The sequence below is a fragment of the Protopterus annectens genome, chromosome 10.part0 (assembly GCF_019279795.1).
Source record: "Protopterus annectens isolate FY-2018-M chromosome 10.part0, PAN1.0, whole genome shotgun sequence".
Classification (NCBI taxonomy): Eukaryota; Metazoa; Chordata; order Ceratodontiformes; family Protopteridae; genus Protopterus; species Protopterus annectens.
Genome location: NC_056744.1, coordinates 1421892644 through 1421911516, shown reverse-complemented (window position 1 = coordinate 1421911516; position 18873 = coordinate 1421892644). Strand labels below are relative to the sequence as shown.

Here is an 18873-nt window from a genome sequence, read left to right as displayed (position 1 = left end):
TGAACAACTTCTGTTCTTGGTATGGTACATATTATGTGTCTGTGGTACACCTTATTTTATGCATAGAAAAAATTCCTGCATGCACACTCCGCTCTGGGTAGACAGCCATGGAGATTGAAGGTATGTCTTCTCAGTGGACAGTGTAACAGTTATATTACTCAGCTGTGGAATTCTGTTAGAAGACATTATGTGTCATCTCTGTGCAGCTTCCTCATTATTTTTCTTTATTTATTTTTAGGGAGGGGTGAGGTTAAAGACTGTAAAACCTAAGGAAATACCTTCCCATGCATTACCCATATAAGTGTGATTTACCCCACATGCATACACACACACACACACACACACACACACATATATATATATATACATATATATATATATATATATATATATATATATATATATATATATATACACACACACACACACACACACACACACACACACACACACACACACACATATATATATATATATATATATATATATATATATATATATATAAAACAAACTCTACACACACACACATATATATATATATATATATAGATATATATATATATATATATATATATATATATATATATATATATATATATATAGATATATATATATATATATATATATATATATATATATATATATATATATATATATATATATATAGCAATGCCACATATAAGTTCATAGGTTCATAGGTAAGTACTAAGCTATTGGCCCTAGGGCCTATACAAGCCTAGCCAAAAATATACCCTGGCTTTCGCCACCCAAGAAAATTATTTTCCTGTGCCACTGTCAAGCAGAACCACAGAAGTGATCCCCGGGGTGAATTTCCTATTACCCATCCAATCATCAGGATTTTTCTTGAAGAGTGCTAATGAGGAGCTCTGTTTGACATAGATAGGTAGTCTGTTCCAGATTATGGGAAGTCTCTGGGAGAAGAATATATCCCTCCAGCATGTTCTGTTTATTGTGGTGACAAGGTTTAGGTCCCTAGAGCGTGTAGCTCGGAGGGACTGGGATTTCTTTAAGTGGAGCATGTCCAACAGCTCTGGGTTTGGCATACCTTTGTATGTTAGGCAGAGATCGCCTCTGAGTAGGCGATATGCGACGGAGTAAAGCTGGAGTTTTTTGAGACGGTCTGCGTAAGGCCAGTAATCCTCTTTGTAGGGTATTTTTGTGGCCTTTCCAGTTGTTGTAGATGTCTTGTGAGGAACATACCAAAAGGGGCGTTGTACTCTATAATGGGTCTAATGAGTGATGAGGAGAGGGGAACAATGACCTCTTTTTTTCTGGATGAGAAACCTTTTGTGATGAGGTGTGCCACGTAGAAGGATTTCCTGACCACTTTGGCAATGTGATTATCAAAGGAGAGACTACTGTCCACCTGTGTCCCAAGGTCTCTTATCACACTTTCAGTGTTAAGTAGACTACCGCCTATGTAGTAGTTCATGGGTACAGAATTTTTACCAAAGGGGATGACAATGCACTTTTTGGCATTGAGCTTGAGACCATGTCTTTGACACCAGGCATCTGTCTCAGTGAGGCCCTTTTGTAGGATGTCCACATCGTTAGGAGTTTCAATTATGGCTCCTAGTTTGCAGTCATCTGCGAATTTAGTTAGCCAAAGACCTTCTGTGCTAGCCTGTACTTCATAGTTTCATAGTTTCATAGATTAGTACTAAGCTAACTGCCCTTGCGAGCCATTTTAAGCCTAGCCAATTATCCCTTGTGAGACTCAAACCCTGCACCTTGTGTTTGCAAGGCAAACACCTTAACCATTAGGCCACCCTCCCAACCCAGAGAAGTAGATACCAAACAGGAGAGGACCCAGGACTGAACCCTGTGGTACTCCACTTGTCACTGGTCTGAAGTCTGATTTGGAGTCTGCTACTTTCACAGTGTGGGTTCTTTCAGTAAGCCAGTTGGCAACCCATCTTGTGACATAGGGATTTATACCTAGTTTAGTGAGTTTATCTATAATTCCAGCGTGGGGGATGGTGTTGAACGCCTTGTCGAGATCTTGATAGGCTGTGTGAACCACCTTACCCTCATTTATGGCTTTGGTGACTACTTCAAAGAAGTCTATCAGGTTTAGGAGTCATGATCTGCCTTTTACAAACCCAAACTGTGTGGGGTCCAGGGTTTGGAGATCTCCAATGTCTTTGTTTATGAGTTCCATGATGATACGTTCCATGACCTTGCAGACGAGGCTCGTCAGGCTAATGGGGCGGTAGTTCCTGGGGTCTGTTGTGGCCCCCCTTTGTGGAGTGGGACAACTGTCGCGGTGCGCCACTCAATGGGCACAAAGCCTGAGGTGAGGCTATGATTGAACATGGTACTTAGGTGGGGTGCCAGTTCATTCTGTAGTTCATGTAAAAGGCAGCCTGGGATGTTGTCAGTTCCCATGGATGCTGTGTTCTTGGCTTTGGAGAGTGAAGGTTTTACCTGTGCAGCCATGATTACAGGAACTTTGCATTCTTCCGGTATAAAGATGGGCCCTTTAGGGGGAGAGTGGGGGTAAAGTTAGCACTGAACCTATCTGCCAGGATGTTGGCAATATCAGTTGGTTCTGTATATTTAGTGTCATTGTGCTGTAACTCAGAGCAGATCTGAGTGTTGCTATTGAGAATTTTGACATAGCTACAGAATGCTTTGTGGTTGTCTTTAGAATCAGTGGCAATTTTGTTTTCATAACTAGCTTTGGAGGATTTTATGAGGGATCTCAGCTTCTTACTGAGGCTGACCAGGGAGTTCCTCCAGTCGTGGGATTTTACTCTTTTTTGCAACAGTTTCTTTCTTCTGTTGTAGAGTTTGTTTATGGCAGAAGACCACCAGATTGGCTTCCTTTTTTGGAGGATGGCATCTTGGTTCTGTTAAGGATAGCACGATCCATGCACTCGTGTAAGTGCTTATAGAGTGCATTTGTGAAGGATTCAGCAGTCATACCTCTATTATCCATCTGCAGGGGTGTCATGAAGTTTACCACTTCTGTCTTAAGAAGTGTGAAGTTGGCTTTGGAAAAATTTTTTACGGTTGTTTTCCTAATAGGGGTGGGAGCGGGATGTGGATGTCTAGGGTGATTAGCTTGTGGTCAGATCTGACCAACGAGGAGCTGACCTCTGGTGTGGAGCACCGGTCACCCATGTTGGTGATGACCAGGTCTAGGATATTGCTGCCTCTGGTGGGGGCATGGATAAGTTGATCCAAAGCATTGGAATTGGTGATTTCCAGAAAACGTTGAGCAAAAGAGTTGGTACATGAGTAGTTTTCCCAGTTAATGGTAGGGTAGTTGAAATCACACATTATTAGAGTGTTGGGTTGTACCTTAATATTTTCCAGTGTATCAAGAAAAGAGGAGTGGGAATCTTGGGGCATTGTGTGGGGGGGTCTGTAGCAAGCTACAATCTGGATTGCGGTTTTGCCCAGAGTTAGTTGAACTTGGATAATCTCGGATGCATTATGCTGATCAACTAGCTTGGAGGTGTGGATATCCTTAATGAATATGGACACGCCTCCACCTTTAGTGTTTCGGTCCGGGTTTGGTGGCCGAAAGGTGTGGTATGAATTATAGCCTTGTAATGCAGGGGTACTCTCTGGAGCTTTAAACCAGGTCTCTGTCACTGCACAGATGTCAATGTTCTCCATTTTAAGGAGTGCCTCGAGTGAGTGCATTTTGAGGTTTAGACTTCTAGCATTGAGTAGCATTACCCTCAGATTTTGCTTGCTTGTACCTGTTACGGTGGTGAATTTGTCATTTGAACCTTGCCTAAAAAAGGCACTATAGGGGTGGCAAGAGCCTTTGCCAGTATCCGGAATCCCAAGGGCGACAGGTGCAGGCCATCTCTGGCAAAGCAGCATGGTCTGTCGATCATGTCATCCCAGGCAGACAGATACTGGATTCCCTTAGAATGACACCAGAAGCTTAGCCAATTGTTGAAGTCAATCATTTTGTCCTTGTACTGTGGTGTAATTCTGGGTGATGGCAGGATGCTACTCAGGGCTAGGGTCATACTGGCCTGGGCTACAAGATCAGAGAGCTCCTCCATGTCTCTTTTCATGTAGTCCAGGGAGGTACGTCTCAGGTCATTCACACCAACATGGACAATGACAGAGTCATATTTGTACTTGTTGTGGAGTGACCTGAGTGCGTTATGTGGTGGATCCTGGCACCTGACAGTAACTTTTTCCTTGTTTAGCCTGAAGTATGTATGAATGTATGTAGATGCCTGGGATATGTCATGCTGGTTGCAGAATGGTCCCAGTATTAAGTAATTTTAACGCCACACATATTTAGTAATCACAGGAATAGGTATTCCACACATTCCAGGAGTCTGCATATCAGAGTGACTTATTAACATTAGGCCCTGTATGTTTCATAGAGGGCACAATATTTTAAGTGCAGACTGATTACATGATGCCACCAAGGTCACCGATGCAAAACATTGTGACCACAGGAAGTGGGTGCAGCTTCTAGCATATACGGATTTACTTCTTTCGTGACTATGCCAAACATTTTTGTAGTCTGTCTCCCGTATCTTCACATTTTAGCTGCAGTAAAAATCTCTGGAATTAGTGACTCTCAGTGTGAAATATGTATGTTTCTAAATGACTACACCATATTGTTTACATTCATTTGCATTCAGAGTTGCACTCATTTTAAGACTGTTGCTCATTACCAAGTCATTATACACCATTTGCATACACCATACTCAGTATCCTACAGACTGCTAGGAAGTGTCCTGTGTCTGACATACAGGGGATCCTCCAACCCAATACTGATGGATTTACTGTACATCCACAAGTCAAATGCCATCAGAAATACCTGGTATAGGGATCTAAACCTCTTTTCTAACATCAACAGACCATTTTGAAGAGAGAGGCATATCTCACAGAAAATGTCACTGCTCTGGAACAGCCTAACTATCCACATAAAACAAAGTTCATCCCTGTCCAATTCAAGTACAACATAGATTTATGGACTGGAAATAGAAAATTTACCACCAAGACTACCCCTATACTACTAATGGACAGACTCCTAAATGCTTTATCCCATGCATGGGTCCCCTCAAATTATATGTGGTAGGACCCCAGTTATTCTTATTGGGTAATATATAATTATTGACCATGGGATGGTTAAGACCAGTCTATGAGCAAATGGGATAAATTAATTCCAGCAAAAAAGGGAAGTTGGCTGGGCTTAAAATGGCCCTCAAAGCCAGCTAACCTAGTACTTACTTATGACCCTATGAGCCTATTTGCATATTATGTAGGCTGTGGATTTCTGCACTTCCTATTTGCATATTATGTAGGCTGTGGATTTCTGCACTTCCTATTTGCATATTATGCAGGCTGTGGATTTCTGCACTTCCTATTTGCATATTATGCAGGCTGTGGATTTCTGCACTTCTTATTTGCATATTATGTAGGCCATGGATTTCTGCACTTGCGCTCAGTGTGTGTCTCTGTGAACTGTTCTCACACTAAGTGTGGCTGCTCATCGTGTAAAATCACTAACTCAGCATGAAAACCATTTCTACATCCCAGCCTGAGAGTCTTGCCTAGGGCAGTGAATACAATTAGAATATGTGAGTACACGCCAATTTCGCCAAACACTGAAGTTTTACCTTATTAGTGGTAATGAAAAGAAAACACATCCCAGTATTATCAATAAAACTTGAGTGATGCAATTTATGAGGGAGCAATTCACAGAGACTGTGACTATTGTTATCAAGAGAAAGACCGATAACCATATGTAATACTAAACACCGGTAAGAACTTATCTGGGACCTGCATTAGTCATTTGATGGTTTGGGGGTGAGGGTTGATATCCCCTGTTAGCATCTGTTAAACTGTGGAATACAAAGTGGAAGTTTTTCTTTTTCTGTTGCCACATTGATTACAAAATTGTCTAGTACAAGGTCAAATATTCTCGGAATATGAAGTAACAAGACATTGCACATGTCTGCTGTGCACTTTCAACCAGAGCTGGATCATGGTGAAATGGGGCCCTAGGCAGGGTAATGGATTAGTCACCCCCCCAGTGTCCTATTATGTGGTGATCTCTCCCCAGGTACCATAAAGACTGCTCAGGCCTGTCAGTGTGTGACTATTTTCTTAATTATTTTTACAATGATTGCAGATATTCAGATTTAATTTAAAACTTTTATTTCAAATTTTATAACACAAACACTGAGGGCCATTTGCTAAGCAAAACTATATACTCTCACAATGAAAACAGTTTTGGCATGAGTTACAGTAAGCTTCACTGACCTTGAAACTCGCATTCTTTGAAACTGCATTGAAACCCACTTTCTCAGAAAGTACATCTGGCCAGTGGCAGTTTATGTGTACCTTTGGGTTGTTTTCAAACCATGCCTTCTTTGTTTTTGGTTGTATTAATTTATATTCCATGTTTAATACAGCACCACTTGTTAGACTGCATTTTAAATTTGTAGTTTTGAACATTTTTTCCAGTAAGCAGTTAAACCAAACATATGAACCAATCACAAAACAACCTATTTCAGAACATTTCAACCATTAAAGGCCACTCAAATTGCTGCCATTATAATCCACAAGTAACAGTCAATATGCACAATCTCTGCAGAAGTAAAAGCATCTGCATAATTCTACACTAAAGAGATCTGTAACTAATGAAGAGGTTGTTGCTGGCAAACAACGTTCCACTTTAGTGCTTCATTTACAAATTCAGCGCCTGCTGCCTTGAAAAATATATTGCCTATATTACATTAAAATGGTTCACGGTGATGAGCAATAGGGAATGGCTGACAAACCTATAGCAGTTTTTTAGCTACAAAACATCTCAACAAAAGAAGGACACACTCATAAGTGCAGCCCCTTCCTCTCCCTTATGCTGCATGGTTGTGTAAGCAATTGCTCTGCCCAGTGTGGGAAGAGACTCCTGTTGTACCAATGACACTACACAGCACCACTGTGAAACTATATGACAGACTCTGACAGACTGTAGTCCTCAGTGGTTTACAAAAACAAGCAATAAAAAAGTAACAAAATGACATTAAAGGAGACCTGGCAGCTGCTGTGCAGGTTTAAGGCACTTGCCTGCCAATAGTTAAGGTTCAGGATTTGATTCTGAGCAAAGTCGCTTAACCAAACAGTGCCCCTAAATGGGTCATTTCACACACACACACACACACACACACACACACACACACACACACACACACACACACACACACGGCCAGCCTTTGGCCAACTGGTGCTCTAGGCAAAAGGACTCCACAGCATCCCCCAATACCACCCTGTGCCCCCATCCTGGTCTACCAACACCATCCAGATTACTGAAAAAGTACTCTTACTAAAGCGGCTCCCTAGGCGGCTGCCTAGTTGGCCTATACCTAAGGCTGGTTATGCATACACACCCCTCAAGCTCTAACAATAATGACTGTAAAGCAGGACTTGGTTGCTTTCTCTGCCTTCCTGTTATCCTGCCATCTCCTACACACCCTCAATTTGCTTCTACAAGACTGCAATCCCAGGAAGGCAGATCCATGCTCTGTTGCCCTGCACTAAGGCAAATCTCTGCCTGTATATTTGCCCATTGCCATTACTATCTCCTGCGGTTTTGTTTCTGACATAAGGAAGTTGTCCTGAGGTTTCTCTGCTTGCCATGTGGAAGTTCTGTGAGATCCTAATACTCTCCATCTTTATGGATGTTCAGGTCCTAATGCAGGGGTTTGTTTTTTATTTACAGAATGTTTAGTTTTTATTATTTCAGGGAAGCCAGTCGACCATGGACTCTAGGCAACTGCTTAAGTCACTTAGTGCTGGATCTGACTCTGCTTTCAACACTGCCAGATAAATTAATTCCCTCTAAATGCAGTCCACTGTTTCATAGGTTCATAGGTAGGTACTACGCTATCAGCCCAAGGGCCTACATTAGCCAACCAACAAGGTTCCCTGGCTTACGCCACCCAAGAAAGTTATTTCCTGTGCCACTGTTGAGCAGAGACAGAGAAGTGATCCCTTTCCGATTTCCCATATACTCATCAAGATTTTTCTTGAAGAGTGCTAATGAGGAGGTTTGTTTGATATAGATAAGTAGTTTGTTCCAGAGTACGGGAAGTATCTGGGACAGGAATCTATCCCTCCAGCAAGTTCTGTTTATTGTGGTGACAAGGTTTAAGTCCCTAGAGCGTGTAGCTCGGAGGGATTGGGATTTCTTTAAGTGGAGCATGTCCAACAGCTCTGGGTTTGACATAGCTTTGTATGTTAGGCAGAGATCACCTCGGAGTAGGCAATATGCTACGGAGTAAAGCTGGAGTTTTTTGAGGTGGTCAGTGTAGGGCATTTGTTTGAGGCCAGTAATCCTATTTGTGAGGTACTTCTGTGGCTTTTCCAGCAGTTGAAGATGTCTTGTGAGGTACATTCCAAAAGGGGCATTGTACTCTATAATGGGTCTAATGAGTGTCTAGTAGAGGGGAATGAAGACCTCTTTTTTCCGTGATGAGAACCCTTTTATGATGAGGTGTGCCACATAGAAGGACTTCCTGACTACTGTGGCGATGTGACTATCAAAGGAGAGACAACTGTCCACCTGGGTCCCAAGGTCTCATATCACACATTCGGTGTTAAGTAGATTGCTGCCTATGTGGTAGTTCATGGGTACAGAGTTTTTACCAAATGGGATGACACTGCACTTTTTAGCATTGAGCTTGAGGCCATGGCTCTGACACCAGGCATCTGTCTCAGCGAGGCCCTTCTGTAGGATGTCCACATCATTTGGGGACTTGACTATGGCTCCTAGTTTGCAGTCATCTGCGAACTTTGTTAGCCAGTGGCCTTCTGTGTTAGCCTATACTTCAGAGAAGTAGATACCAAACAGGAGATGTCCCAGGACGGAACCCTGTGATACTCCACTTGTCACTGCTTTGAGGTCAGATTTGGAGTCAGCAACTTTTACAGTGTGGGTTCTGTCAGTGAGCCATTTGGCAACCCATCTTGTGATGTAGAGATTTATACCTAGTTTAGTGAGTTTAGCTATAATTCCAGAATGGGGGATGGTGTTGAAAGCCTTGGCGAGGTCAAGATAGACTGTGTGAACCACCTTACCCTCATCTACGGCTTTGGGGAATGCCTCAAAGAAGTCGATCAGGTTCAGGAGGCATGATCTACTATTCACAAACCCGAACTGGGTGGGATCCAGAGTTTGGAGATTACCAATGTCTTTGTTTATGAGTTCCATGATACGTTCCATGGCCTTGCAGACCTGGCTCGTCAGGCTAATAGGTCGATAGTTCCCGGGATCAGTGGTGGCTCTCCCTTTCTGGAGTGGAATAACTGTTGATGTGTGCCATTCAGTGGGCATAAAACCTGAAGCGAAGCTATTATTGAACATGGTGCTTAAGTGGGGAGCCAGTTTGTTCTGAAGTTCGTGTAAAATGCAGCCTGGGATATTGTCCAGTCCCATGGATGCTGTGTTTTTGGCTTTAGAGAGTGCAGCTTTTACCTGTGTAGTTGTGATTACAGGGACTCTGCATTCTTCCTGTATAGATATGGGCTCTTTAGGGGGTGGGGTGGGGGGTAAAGTTAGCACTGAACCTATCTGCCAGGATGTTGGCAATATCAGTTGGTTCTGTAATTTTCGTGCCTTTGTGCTATAACTCAGAGCAGATCTGGGTGTTGCCATCGAGATTATTGACATAGCTATAGAATGCTTTGTGATTGTCCTTAGAATTAGTGGTGATTTTGTTTTCGTAGCTAGCATTGGAGGATCTTATAAGGGATCTCAGCTTCTTACTGAGGCTGACCAGGGAGCTCCTCCACTCATAGGTTCATAGGTTCATACTAGGCTATCTGCCCTAGGGCATTTATAAGCCTAGCCAGAGTGTGTTTGGCTTTCGCCACCCATTTTAAATTAATTTTGCTATGCCTTTTTTTGAGGTTAGTATACTGTGCCTCTGTCTAACAGTGACACAGAAGTGATACCCGGGATAAACCTACGATCTCCCATCCACTCATCAAGATTCCTCTTGAAGAGAGTCAATGTGGGACTCTGCCTAACCTGGACTGCGATTTTATTCCAGAGTGAAGGGAGCCTCTGGGTTATGAATCTGTCCCTCCAGCATGTCCTATTTATTTCAGTGCTGAGGTTCAAGTCTCTCGAGCACGTAGCTCGATGGGATTTGGATTTTCTGAGGTGCAGCATGTCCATTAATTCTGGGTTGGACATGGCTTTATACGTCAGGCACAGATCGCCTCTGAGCAGGCGGTATGCCACTGAGTAGAGCTGGAGTTTCTTTAACCGGGCAGCATATGGCATCTGTTTGAGCCCTTTGATCCTCTTGGTGAGGTACTTTTGGGGTCTTTCCAGTTGCTGCAGGTGTCTGGTAAGGTACATCCCAAAAGGGGCATTGTACTCAATTATGGGCCTGATGAGGGATGAGTAAAGAGGTACGATGACCTCCCCTGATCTACATGTGAATCCCTTCATGATTAGGTGGGCTATATAAAATGTTTTTCTAACCACTTTGGCCACGTGGTTGTCAAATGAGAGATTGCTATCAACTTGGGTCCCCAGGTCCCTAATGACTTCTTCTGTACTTAATGGATTACCACCTATGTGGTAATTTGTCATGGGATTTTACTCTCTTTTGCAACAGTTTCTTCCTTCTGTTGTACAGTTTGTTTATGGCAGGGGACCACCTGATTGGCTTCCTTTTTTTGGAGAATAGCATCTTGGTTCTGTTTGGGATAGCACGATCCATGCACTCGTGTAAGTGCTTATTGAGTGCATTTGTGTAGGATTCAGCAGTTGTAACTGTATTGTCCATTAGCATGGGTGTCATAAAGTTCACCACTTCTGTCTTAAGAAGCATGAAGTTGGCTTTGGAGAAATTTTTTACCGTGGTTTCCTTAATGGGGGTGGGGGCGGGATGTGGATATCAATGGGTGATTAGCTTATGGTCGGATCGGCCCAACGAGGAGTTGACTTCAGGTGTGGAACACCAGTCACTCACGTTGGTAATGACTAGGTCTACGATATTGTTGCCCCTGGTGGGGGTGTGGATAAGTTGCTCCAGTGCATTGGAGTTTATGAATTCCAGAAAGTGTTGAGCTAAGGAGTTGGTACACGAGTAGTTTTCCCAGTTAATGGTGGGGTAGTTGAAGTCACCCATCATTAGGGTGTTTGGTTGAACCCTAATATTTTCCAGTACATCAAGAAAAGAGGAGTGGGAATCCTGGGGCATGGTGGGGGATCTATAGCAAGCTACAATTTGGATTGCAGTTTTGCCCAGAGTTAGTTGCACTTGGATAACCTCGGATACATTATGCTGAGCAACTAGCCTGGAGGTGTGGACATCCTTAATGAATATGGACACACATCCGCCTTTGGTGTTTCGGTCCAGGTTACATGGCCAAAAAGAATAGCATGAGTTATAGCCTGGTAATGCAGGGGTGCTCTCTGGAGCCTTGAACTAGGTCTTAGTCACTGCATAGATATCGATGTTCTCCATTTTAAGGAGTGCCTCGAGTGAGTGCATTTTGAGATTTAGACTTCTAGCATTGAGTAGCATTACCCTCAGTTTTTGCTTGCCTGTTCCTGTTACAGTGGTGAATTTGTTATTTGAACCTTGCCTAAAAAAGGCACTATAGGGGCAGCAAGAGCCTTAGCCAATATCCGGAATACCAGGGTTGACAGGTGCAGGCCATCTGTGGCAAAGCATCGTGGTTTGTCGACCATGTCATCCCAAGCAGACAGATACTGGATTCCCTTAGAATGACACCAGAAGCTTAGCCAATTGTTAGTCAATCATTTTGTCCTTGTACTGCGGTATAATTCGGGGCGATGGCGGAATGTTACTCAGGGCTAGGGTCATACCTGCCTGGGCTACAAGATCGGAGAGCTCTTCCATGTCTTTTTTCATGTAGTCCAGGGAGGTACGTCTCAGGTCATTCACACCAATATGGACAATGACAGAGTCATATTTGTACTTGTTGTGAAGTGACCTGAGTGCATGGGTTATGTGGCGGATCCTGGCACCTGACAGGCAACTGACAGTAACCTTCTCCTTGTTCAGCCTGGTGAATGGGACATCAGTGTGCCTGACTATAGAGTCATCTATGACTAGTGTGTTGGGTATGTTGTTTTGCCTTATTGGCTGTGGTTGAGTGGCACACTGAGTCTGTGGGCTATGTGTCATTTGGGTTGTGTTGGGGGATGGAGGTTACTTGCATTTCTGCTTTGGAGGTATCTGTTGCTTAGACAGATTATTATTGAGAGCCTCCGTGAATGTTTTTGTGTTACTATGTGTGGATTTTGGTGGTGTAGATTTAGTGAGACTATGTGATGAGTGTGGTGTGGTGCAAATGTTTACCTTCTCCTCATGACTGTCAAGTTCAGTCTTGGTTGGAGAGAGTTTTACCTCCAGTTTGGCTAGATAAGTACAACTCTCACAGGTTGTAGTGTTGGGTGGTAGGAGAAGAGGGTTGTCTGTGTACATGAGGCAATTTCTACATTGCCTCAAGATGCTCAGATTCATCTGATAGACAGAAAAGAACACTGGGAGCTGACCCTTGGACATGCCTGAATAAAAAACTATTTTCCTCTAGATAAGTGAGAAAAGTAAGTACAAAAACTGTTTTCCTCTAGGTAATGAGGAAGACTGAGTGCTATAGTAATTAGTAGCTTATTTAGTGCTTACAAGTTCTGAAAAAAGTGCTGAGCATGAATAAGCAAATTTAAGTGCTAAAACTAAGAATCTGTATCTGCACTAGATGAGTTACAGGACAGAAACAAGTGCAAATGCAGGCTTTCAAATCAGAAAGTTGAGAGAGATGGAAGAGATTGCCCAAACTGGCCAAACGGTTTGTGTTCCTCAGTCTCTTTTCTACATCACCTGTTTTAAGTAACTTTTCTGTGATTCTGCAAAAGAAAATCACAACGATTTATTTGTTTCTGTTAGAAGAACAAACACTTTCTGTTACTTCACTGTCTTAATCCAGTAGTTTAGCAAATTTTCAAGACTAAAATCACTAGGAATGCTTCTGTAATAGCTGCTGGAGATTCTGCAGTTCAAAAGAGGAGAAAAAGTTTTGAGCTTTTGTATGCCCTATGTCTCTTGTTAGAAGTTTTGAAATAAAAATGTCTGTCAACCTCTTCCCACTCAAAAAAAAAAAAAAAAAAAAAACAGTAATTAAATAAAATTCATTATTTTACAGATCGAGTGCTTGAGATGTTATATCATGAGGAAAAAGGGCACAAGAACTGCAAATTAGTGATAAGAAACTCTTAATGATTTTACCAGAAATCACATTTGTCGAAGACTATTCTAATATGTGAATCTCTAAACGATCTTTAAACTAGGCCAGCTACCAATTTATCAATAAAGCAAATGTCTAACAAACAGATAGTGCACAGTAGTATGTTTGTTTATGTGTGCTTTTGCACGTGTACGTGTGCATCTCTTATGTGTCAGTGTGTGTGTGTGTGTGTGTGTGTGTGTGTGTGTGTGCGTGCGTGTGTGTGTGTGTGTGTGCGTGCGTGTGTGTGTGTGTGTGTGTGTGTGTGTGTGTGTGTGTGCGTGCGTGCGTGCGTGTGTGTGTGTGTGTGTGTGTGTGTGTGTATTCCTGCATGCACATCCTATAATAACTGGATAACACATCATCTAGGACTAGTTTTTCTGAACCCACTGAATGTCAAAATAGATTCTGGTTTGTCAATGACCATGAAATGGATTATGCAGGTAAATGGGGAATGATTCAACCAATGCATCTTCTGTTGTGTAACTTAGCAAAAAAGATGTGCATTTTCCCACTTTTGTGCTTTGCCTGAAGATTAGAATAACACGATACATTATATTTCTAAATGAACTCTGACTTTTGTGTGAAATATATATCAAATATTCTTACATGTAAATATCATCACCTTTGTGTTTGCAGAAAAAAGTTGCCAGTATTTCCGGATCTTATAATACACTCACTGTTAGTTCTGAATACTTTCAGTAATGATTTTTGTTTAGTTTATACAATTTGTGCACTAGAGAATTTCCTTTTAATAGTTGAAATTACTATTAATAACCATATAATTCACCTGTGTAAAACTAGCATGGTACTAAGCTACGTTCTGCAACCGTAAACCTCCCTGGGGCAGGGTCATGTCAACACCTTGTAGTGGCCCCTGCAGCTTTGTCACATAACTAAAACTGTATTTTTATAAAATCCATGAGGAATTGCATAGTTAATAGCATCATGAGCACAACAACAGACAGGAGACTGAATATGTGTTCTCATGTGTACTCAATGGACTGCAATACACTGCAGGAAAAAAAAGAGTAAATCTCACAGAATGGACAATATCTAAACACATGACAAGTATGGTTATTTATGCATGGGTATCATTTCTCAGGTCAGTAAATACATGTAGATGAGAGCTAGAAACCAACACAATGATGGCCATCTAGTCTGTACCATAAAAGGATCTCCACATCCATGCATGTTATGGAAAAATACATTTTGTTCCTATAATACTCCTGTCACAAAAGTGGATTCTTTGGAGAGATTGTGGTTCCTAATGCAAAACAGTGAACAGCATTAAAATATTCTTATTCTTCTCAGGATAGGCTGGACTCTCTGAAGAAGCCTAAGCAATTCTGAATCTGTTCTGCACTGAAAATGTTATTTATGCTGTCTTATTTCTGTGTAAATCCAGAAGGCTAATAACCACTGAGTCAATGAATACAAGTCATTCCTATTCACACCTGAAATAACCCAAATCAGAAGTAAAAGAATAATGTGCAAAAACAGATTTTGATTATAAAAAGTATGAGTGCATCATACCTCTCATTTTGCAGATAATCCCTAATTTTTTCTCATCGTTTTGCACTGTCTCTGACAAATTTTTGATTTACTGGTAAATCACTAAGAATTGCAGTTGGTCAGTAATGCCAGACATCAGTGTCATACTTTTTATTGTTCATAAAATGCATGCTAATGCAAAAGCTTTTGCTCTATCAACTGTTTAAATTTGATTAGAGTAATATTTAAGAACTGACCAATGGCATTTTAGAAATTCTTACAAAAGCAGCAAATGCAGTGTCTTGGAAGCATACATTTTTCTTCATGCTGGAAAGTAATGACACGATACTGTCTGTAGTGTGATCCAAAAAAAATTTGTATGAAAATAAAGCACATGAAGTGAGAGAAATAATCAATAATTTACAGAATCTGATTTGCAAATAACAGTACACTTTAGTTTATTCAATTTGTCAATCAATGAGCATTACTTATACATTTGAAATAGTTCTCCTACCTGAAGCAAAAGATGATACTTCAGAACTCTCTGCATTGGGACAACCTGAAGGTCACGTAAGGTAAACTTCCCATTGTTAGCTCTTTGGGAACATTCCTACAGAAGGGAAAACCTCATTTAAGCATCAATTAGGAAGAGCCATCAAATGTACAAAATTATTATAATGCTATCCCGGCTTCTGAAAGTACATTTCACACTCTGCCTGCCTTGTTTAATATGAATGGCAGTTTGTAATTTAGTGTACTACATGCTGTAATCAATGCTGAACTGTCTCGGTCACCTTGTTATTATGACTCATTCCACAAGATGGCAGCAACAGACCTGAGAGTTCATCAATGGAACATATTACCAAGTGTTGCATTATAGTAAAAGTATACTGGAAGATTTGTACTTAGAATGTAAAGGGTAAGTGAAAGGTCACACTTACTGCTAACAGATCCTATATACGATGACAAAATGTCAAATGCCATACATATTTGTCAAATGGTACAGTTTTATCTACAGCTTAACCTGCAACAGACCTAATTATTTGCTCAGAATTTTTAGATTTCCGCTCTTTCGTAATGACAATGATATTCTTTGTAAAACAGAGCATTTCTCAAGAATACAAAGTATCTAAACATCTGTAAAATGTTATGTAAGCAAATAATAAAAATGAGAAGGAACCCACGGGGAGGGAGCTGCTATGGTTCTTTTACAACATGCATGAAGTTGTTATATAGCATGTACAGTAGGACTGGAATTGTACTTTCTTTTACAGTATCTGATAGGACCTTCTTAAATCAATAACTTAATAATAATTTCTGAAGGTATAGCATTACATGAAATGCTTCACAAAATGAATGTTATGCTTATGCAAATCATAACAATAATTTGAAAAAAGTAATAGGTGTGACTTGACTCAGTAATTATTCAGGCTGAAGCTTTTGTTGAGACATCTTTCATATCTTCTCAGGTAAGGGTTTCTGTATTTCTTGACTACACCTTCATCTCTGACATTAAATTTGTGCAGTGTGACTACAGCTATATTTAAATGCTCTATAACATAAGAGCAGCATACAGTTCCTGCTCAGTGCACAACACATCACAGAGGGTGAGGAACCATTTATGCTCAGCCTTATAAAGACATTAGTTAAAGGATTTCTTTTTAACAAAAATTATTTTACTGAAAAACAATATATACAAACAAACACAGTTAGGTAACACCAGAAACAGATAAAAATGTAATAAATGTGCAAACTAAATATCGTTTAAGTAAATTTTGAAGAACTAACAGTTTTGAAATTATTAATCAAAAAGGCAGAACAAAAATAAAAACTGAAGCAGTGAATAAAACAAGAAAATATAATTACTGTATTCTGCACCTCAACAGATGTACAGGCAACCCCCTATTACATGCAAATAGTAAAATACAGAATACTAAAAAAGTAACTGAAATTAATTCCATTAGCACTCGATAAAGATTCCACCCTGTAAAGCATTTTCGAAAAAAATCAATTTTTGTCATTAAACCAATCTCACCTACTGTCAAAACTGTCTTGTTTAACTTAAAATTCACATAACGAAACAGACTATAGCAGAATACCTTGTATTTCAGAAATTAAAGGCTTTCCAATTTTGTAATAACTGAACAGTGTACTATCTCCCTCTACAGGGCAAAAAGTGCATTTAGTCAAGTCGCTGACAGAAAAAAAATACCTACAGTAAGTCTTGGTGCAAGTAGTAAATACATTGTCTTGAAAAATAATTCATCCTGGAAAATGGAATTATTATACAATATTGCACAACACATGATTATAATGAAGTAAAAATAGATGTACAATGCATGCAGCCATATGACTAATGTAAATTCCACTTAACCAAAAGGACCAGCTTTTTTTCAGAGTCTGTGTGGTACCAGGCACACTGTATAAATATGGCACAAACATTTATTAGGTGGAATGTTTTCTTTGCTTACTATTATTCACACCCACATGAACAATGATTATTTTGTGGATGCATCTGGGTTGAACGGATCTGGGAGCCTTAGACACCCACCATATCCTGGATCCCAAAACACTGTTAACCATCCTCTTATATTTGCCAAGCCTACTGAGTGGAGTGTCTATGTGCATCTCTCTATGAAGTCAACTTTGACATATCCGTGTATTTTTGCTGGCCTATGAAGACTCCTCTGTGCAAGTTTTCTGATAACTGGTGATAAAGGTGTAGAAAGTGAGATTATATTAGGCAGCTGTGCAGCTTAAGAGTTAGGCTTCCATTGTCAGAGGATCATAGAAGGCTACTAGTCTAATGGCCTAGAGCCATTTTAAGCTTTGCCATTCATACCCCAATTTTCCCATTTATCACAGCCCATGAACTAGAATGGCTTTGGTATATGCCTGTGCCTTAGGACAAGGCATTTATGGCCTGGAAAAAACTTCTTTAGTGTCTCAGCATGAGAAGCCTTCTCTTAATGTGAGAGGCATGCAAGTATAAGGTGGCTGTAGGTATTGAATTCCTTGTGGATGCTATGAATAAGTTTAGGTAAGACCTAGCTTCCAACTTAAGTAGGTGTTTGTGACTCACATATGTACAGTACTGAAAGAATAAAAAGGGTTGCCAATAAGCAATACTACTGTTACTTAGTAACAACAAACTGGGAACATACAGTGAGAAAGTAGTCTGTAGACCCACCATCTCACAATAAGATAAGTTTATGATGGGCTGGAATGTATTAGGCTGAGCAGACCATTTTATTAAATTAACTTAGTACAAAGCAGAGGAAACAAGTAAGTATTAGTCCAGTCCCTCCTTGTATCAGCAAGGCCTCACACTGCATCACTTAATTAGAACTGGGTGGGGTTTTGGTAGTAACATGAGAAGCAAGGTGCACTTTGGTACAGAGAAGTGACCTTTAGCTTATCTGTCTGGTGAAATATGCAGCTAAGAGCAGCACACTGAACCTTAGCAGGGCTGAGCCACAAACTGAGCAGCCCTAGAGTTAAAAGTTAAGATAAGAGTACAATGTATGCGGGAATACAGCAGGAACACTGTATGTACGGGGTATACACATGGAATACTGTATGTATGGGGTATACGCATGGAATACTGTATGTACAGGGTATACACATGGAATACTGTAGGTATGGGGTATACACATGGAATACTGTATGTACGGGGTATACACATGGAATACTGTACGTATGGGGAACACAGAAGGAGCATTGTATGTACACAGAATACAGCAGGAACACAGTATGTATTGGGAATACAGCAGTCAAACCCTACGTAGAGGGAATAAAGCAGGAACACTGGATGCACAGGGAATACAGCAGGGACACTGCATGTTGGGGGAATACAGCAGGAACATTGTATTTAGGGGGAATACAGCAGGGACACTGTATGTAGGGGGAATGCAGCAGGGATACTGTATGTAGGGGGAATGCAGCAGGGACACTGCATGTAGGGAGAATACAGAAGGGACATTGTATGTAGGGGGAATGTGGCAGGGGCATGTTATGTACGGGGAATACAGCAGGGATACTGTATGTTGGGGGAATAGAGCAGGAATACTGTAAGTACAGGAAATCCAGCAGGGACAC

General features: G+C 40.9%; 1 protein-coding gene across 3 annotated transcripts in view; it reads right to left on the bottom strand.

Moving 5' to 3' along the window:
* VAV3 (vav guanine nucleotide exchange factor 3) overlaps positions 1–18873 on the bottom strand; it is a 2320370-nt gene that overhangs the window by 1077686 nt on the left and 1223811 nt on the right. For all 3 annotated transcript variants that reach the window (XM_044086042.1, XM_044086044.1, XM_044086043.1), the window contains exon 10: positions 15290–15385. In XM_044086042.1, coding sequence (XP_043941977.1) covers positions 15290–15385 — 96 coding nt within the window. The remainder of the gene's footprint in view (positions 1–15289; positions 15386–18873) is intronic.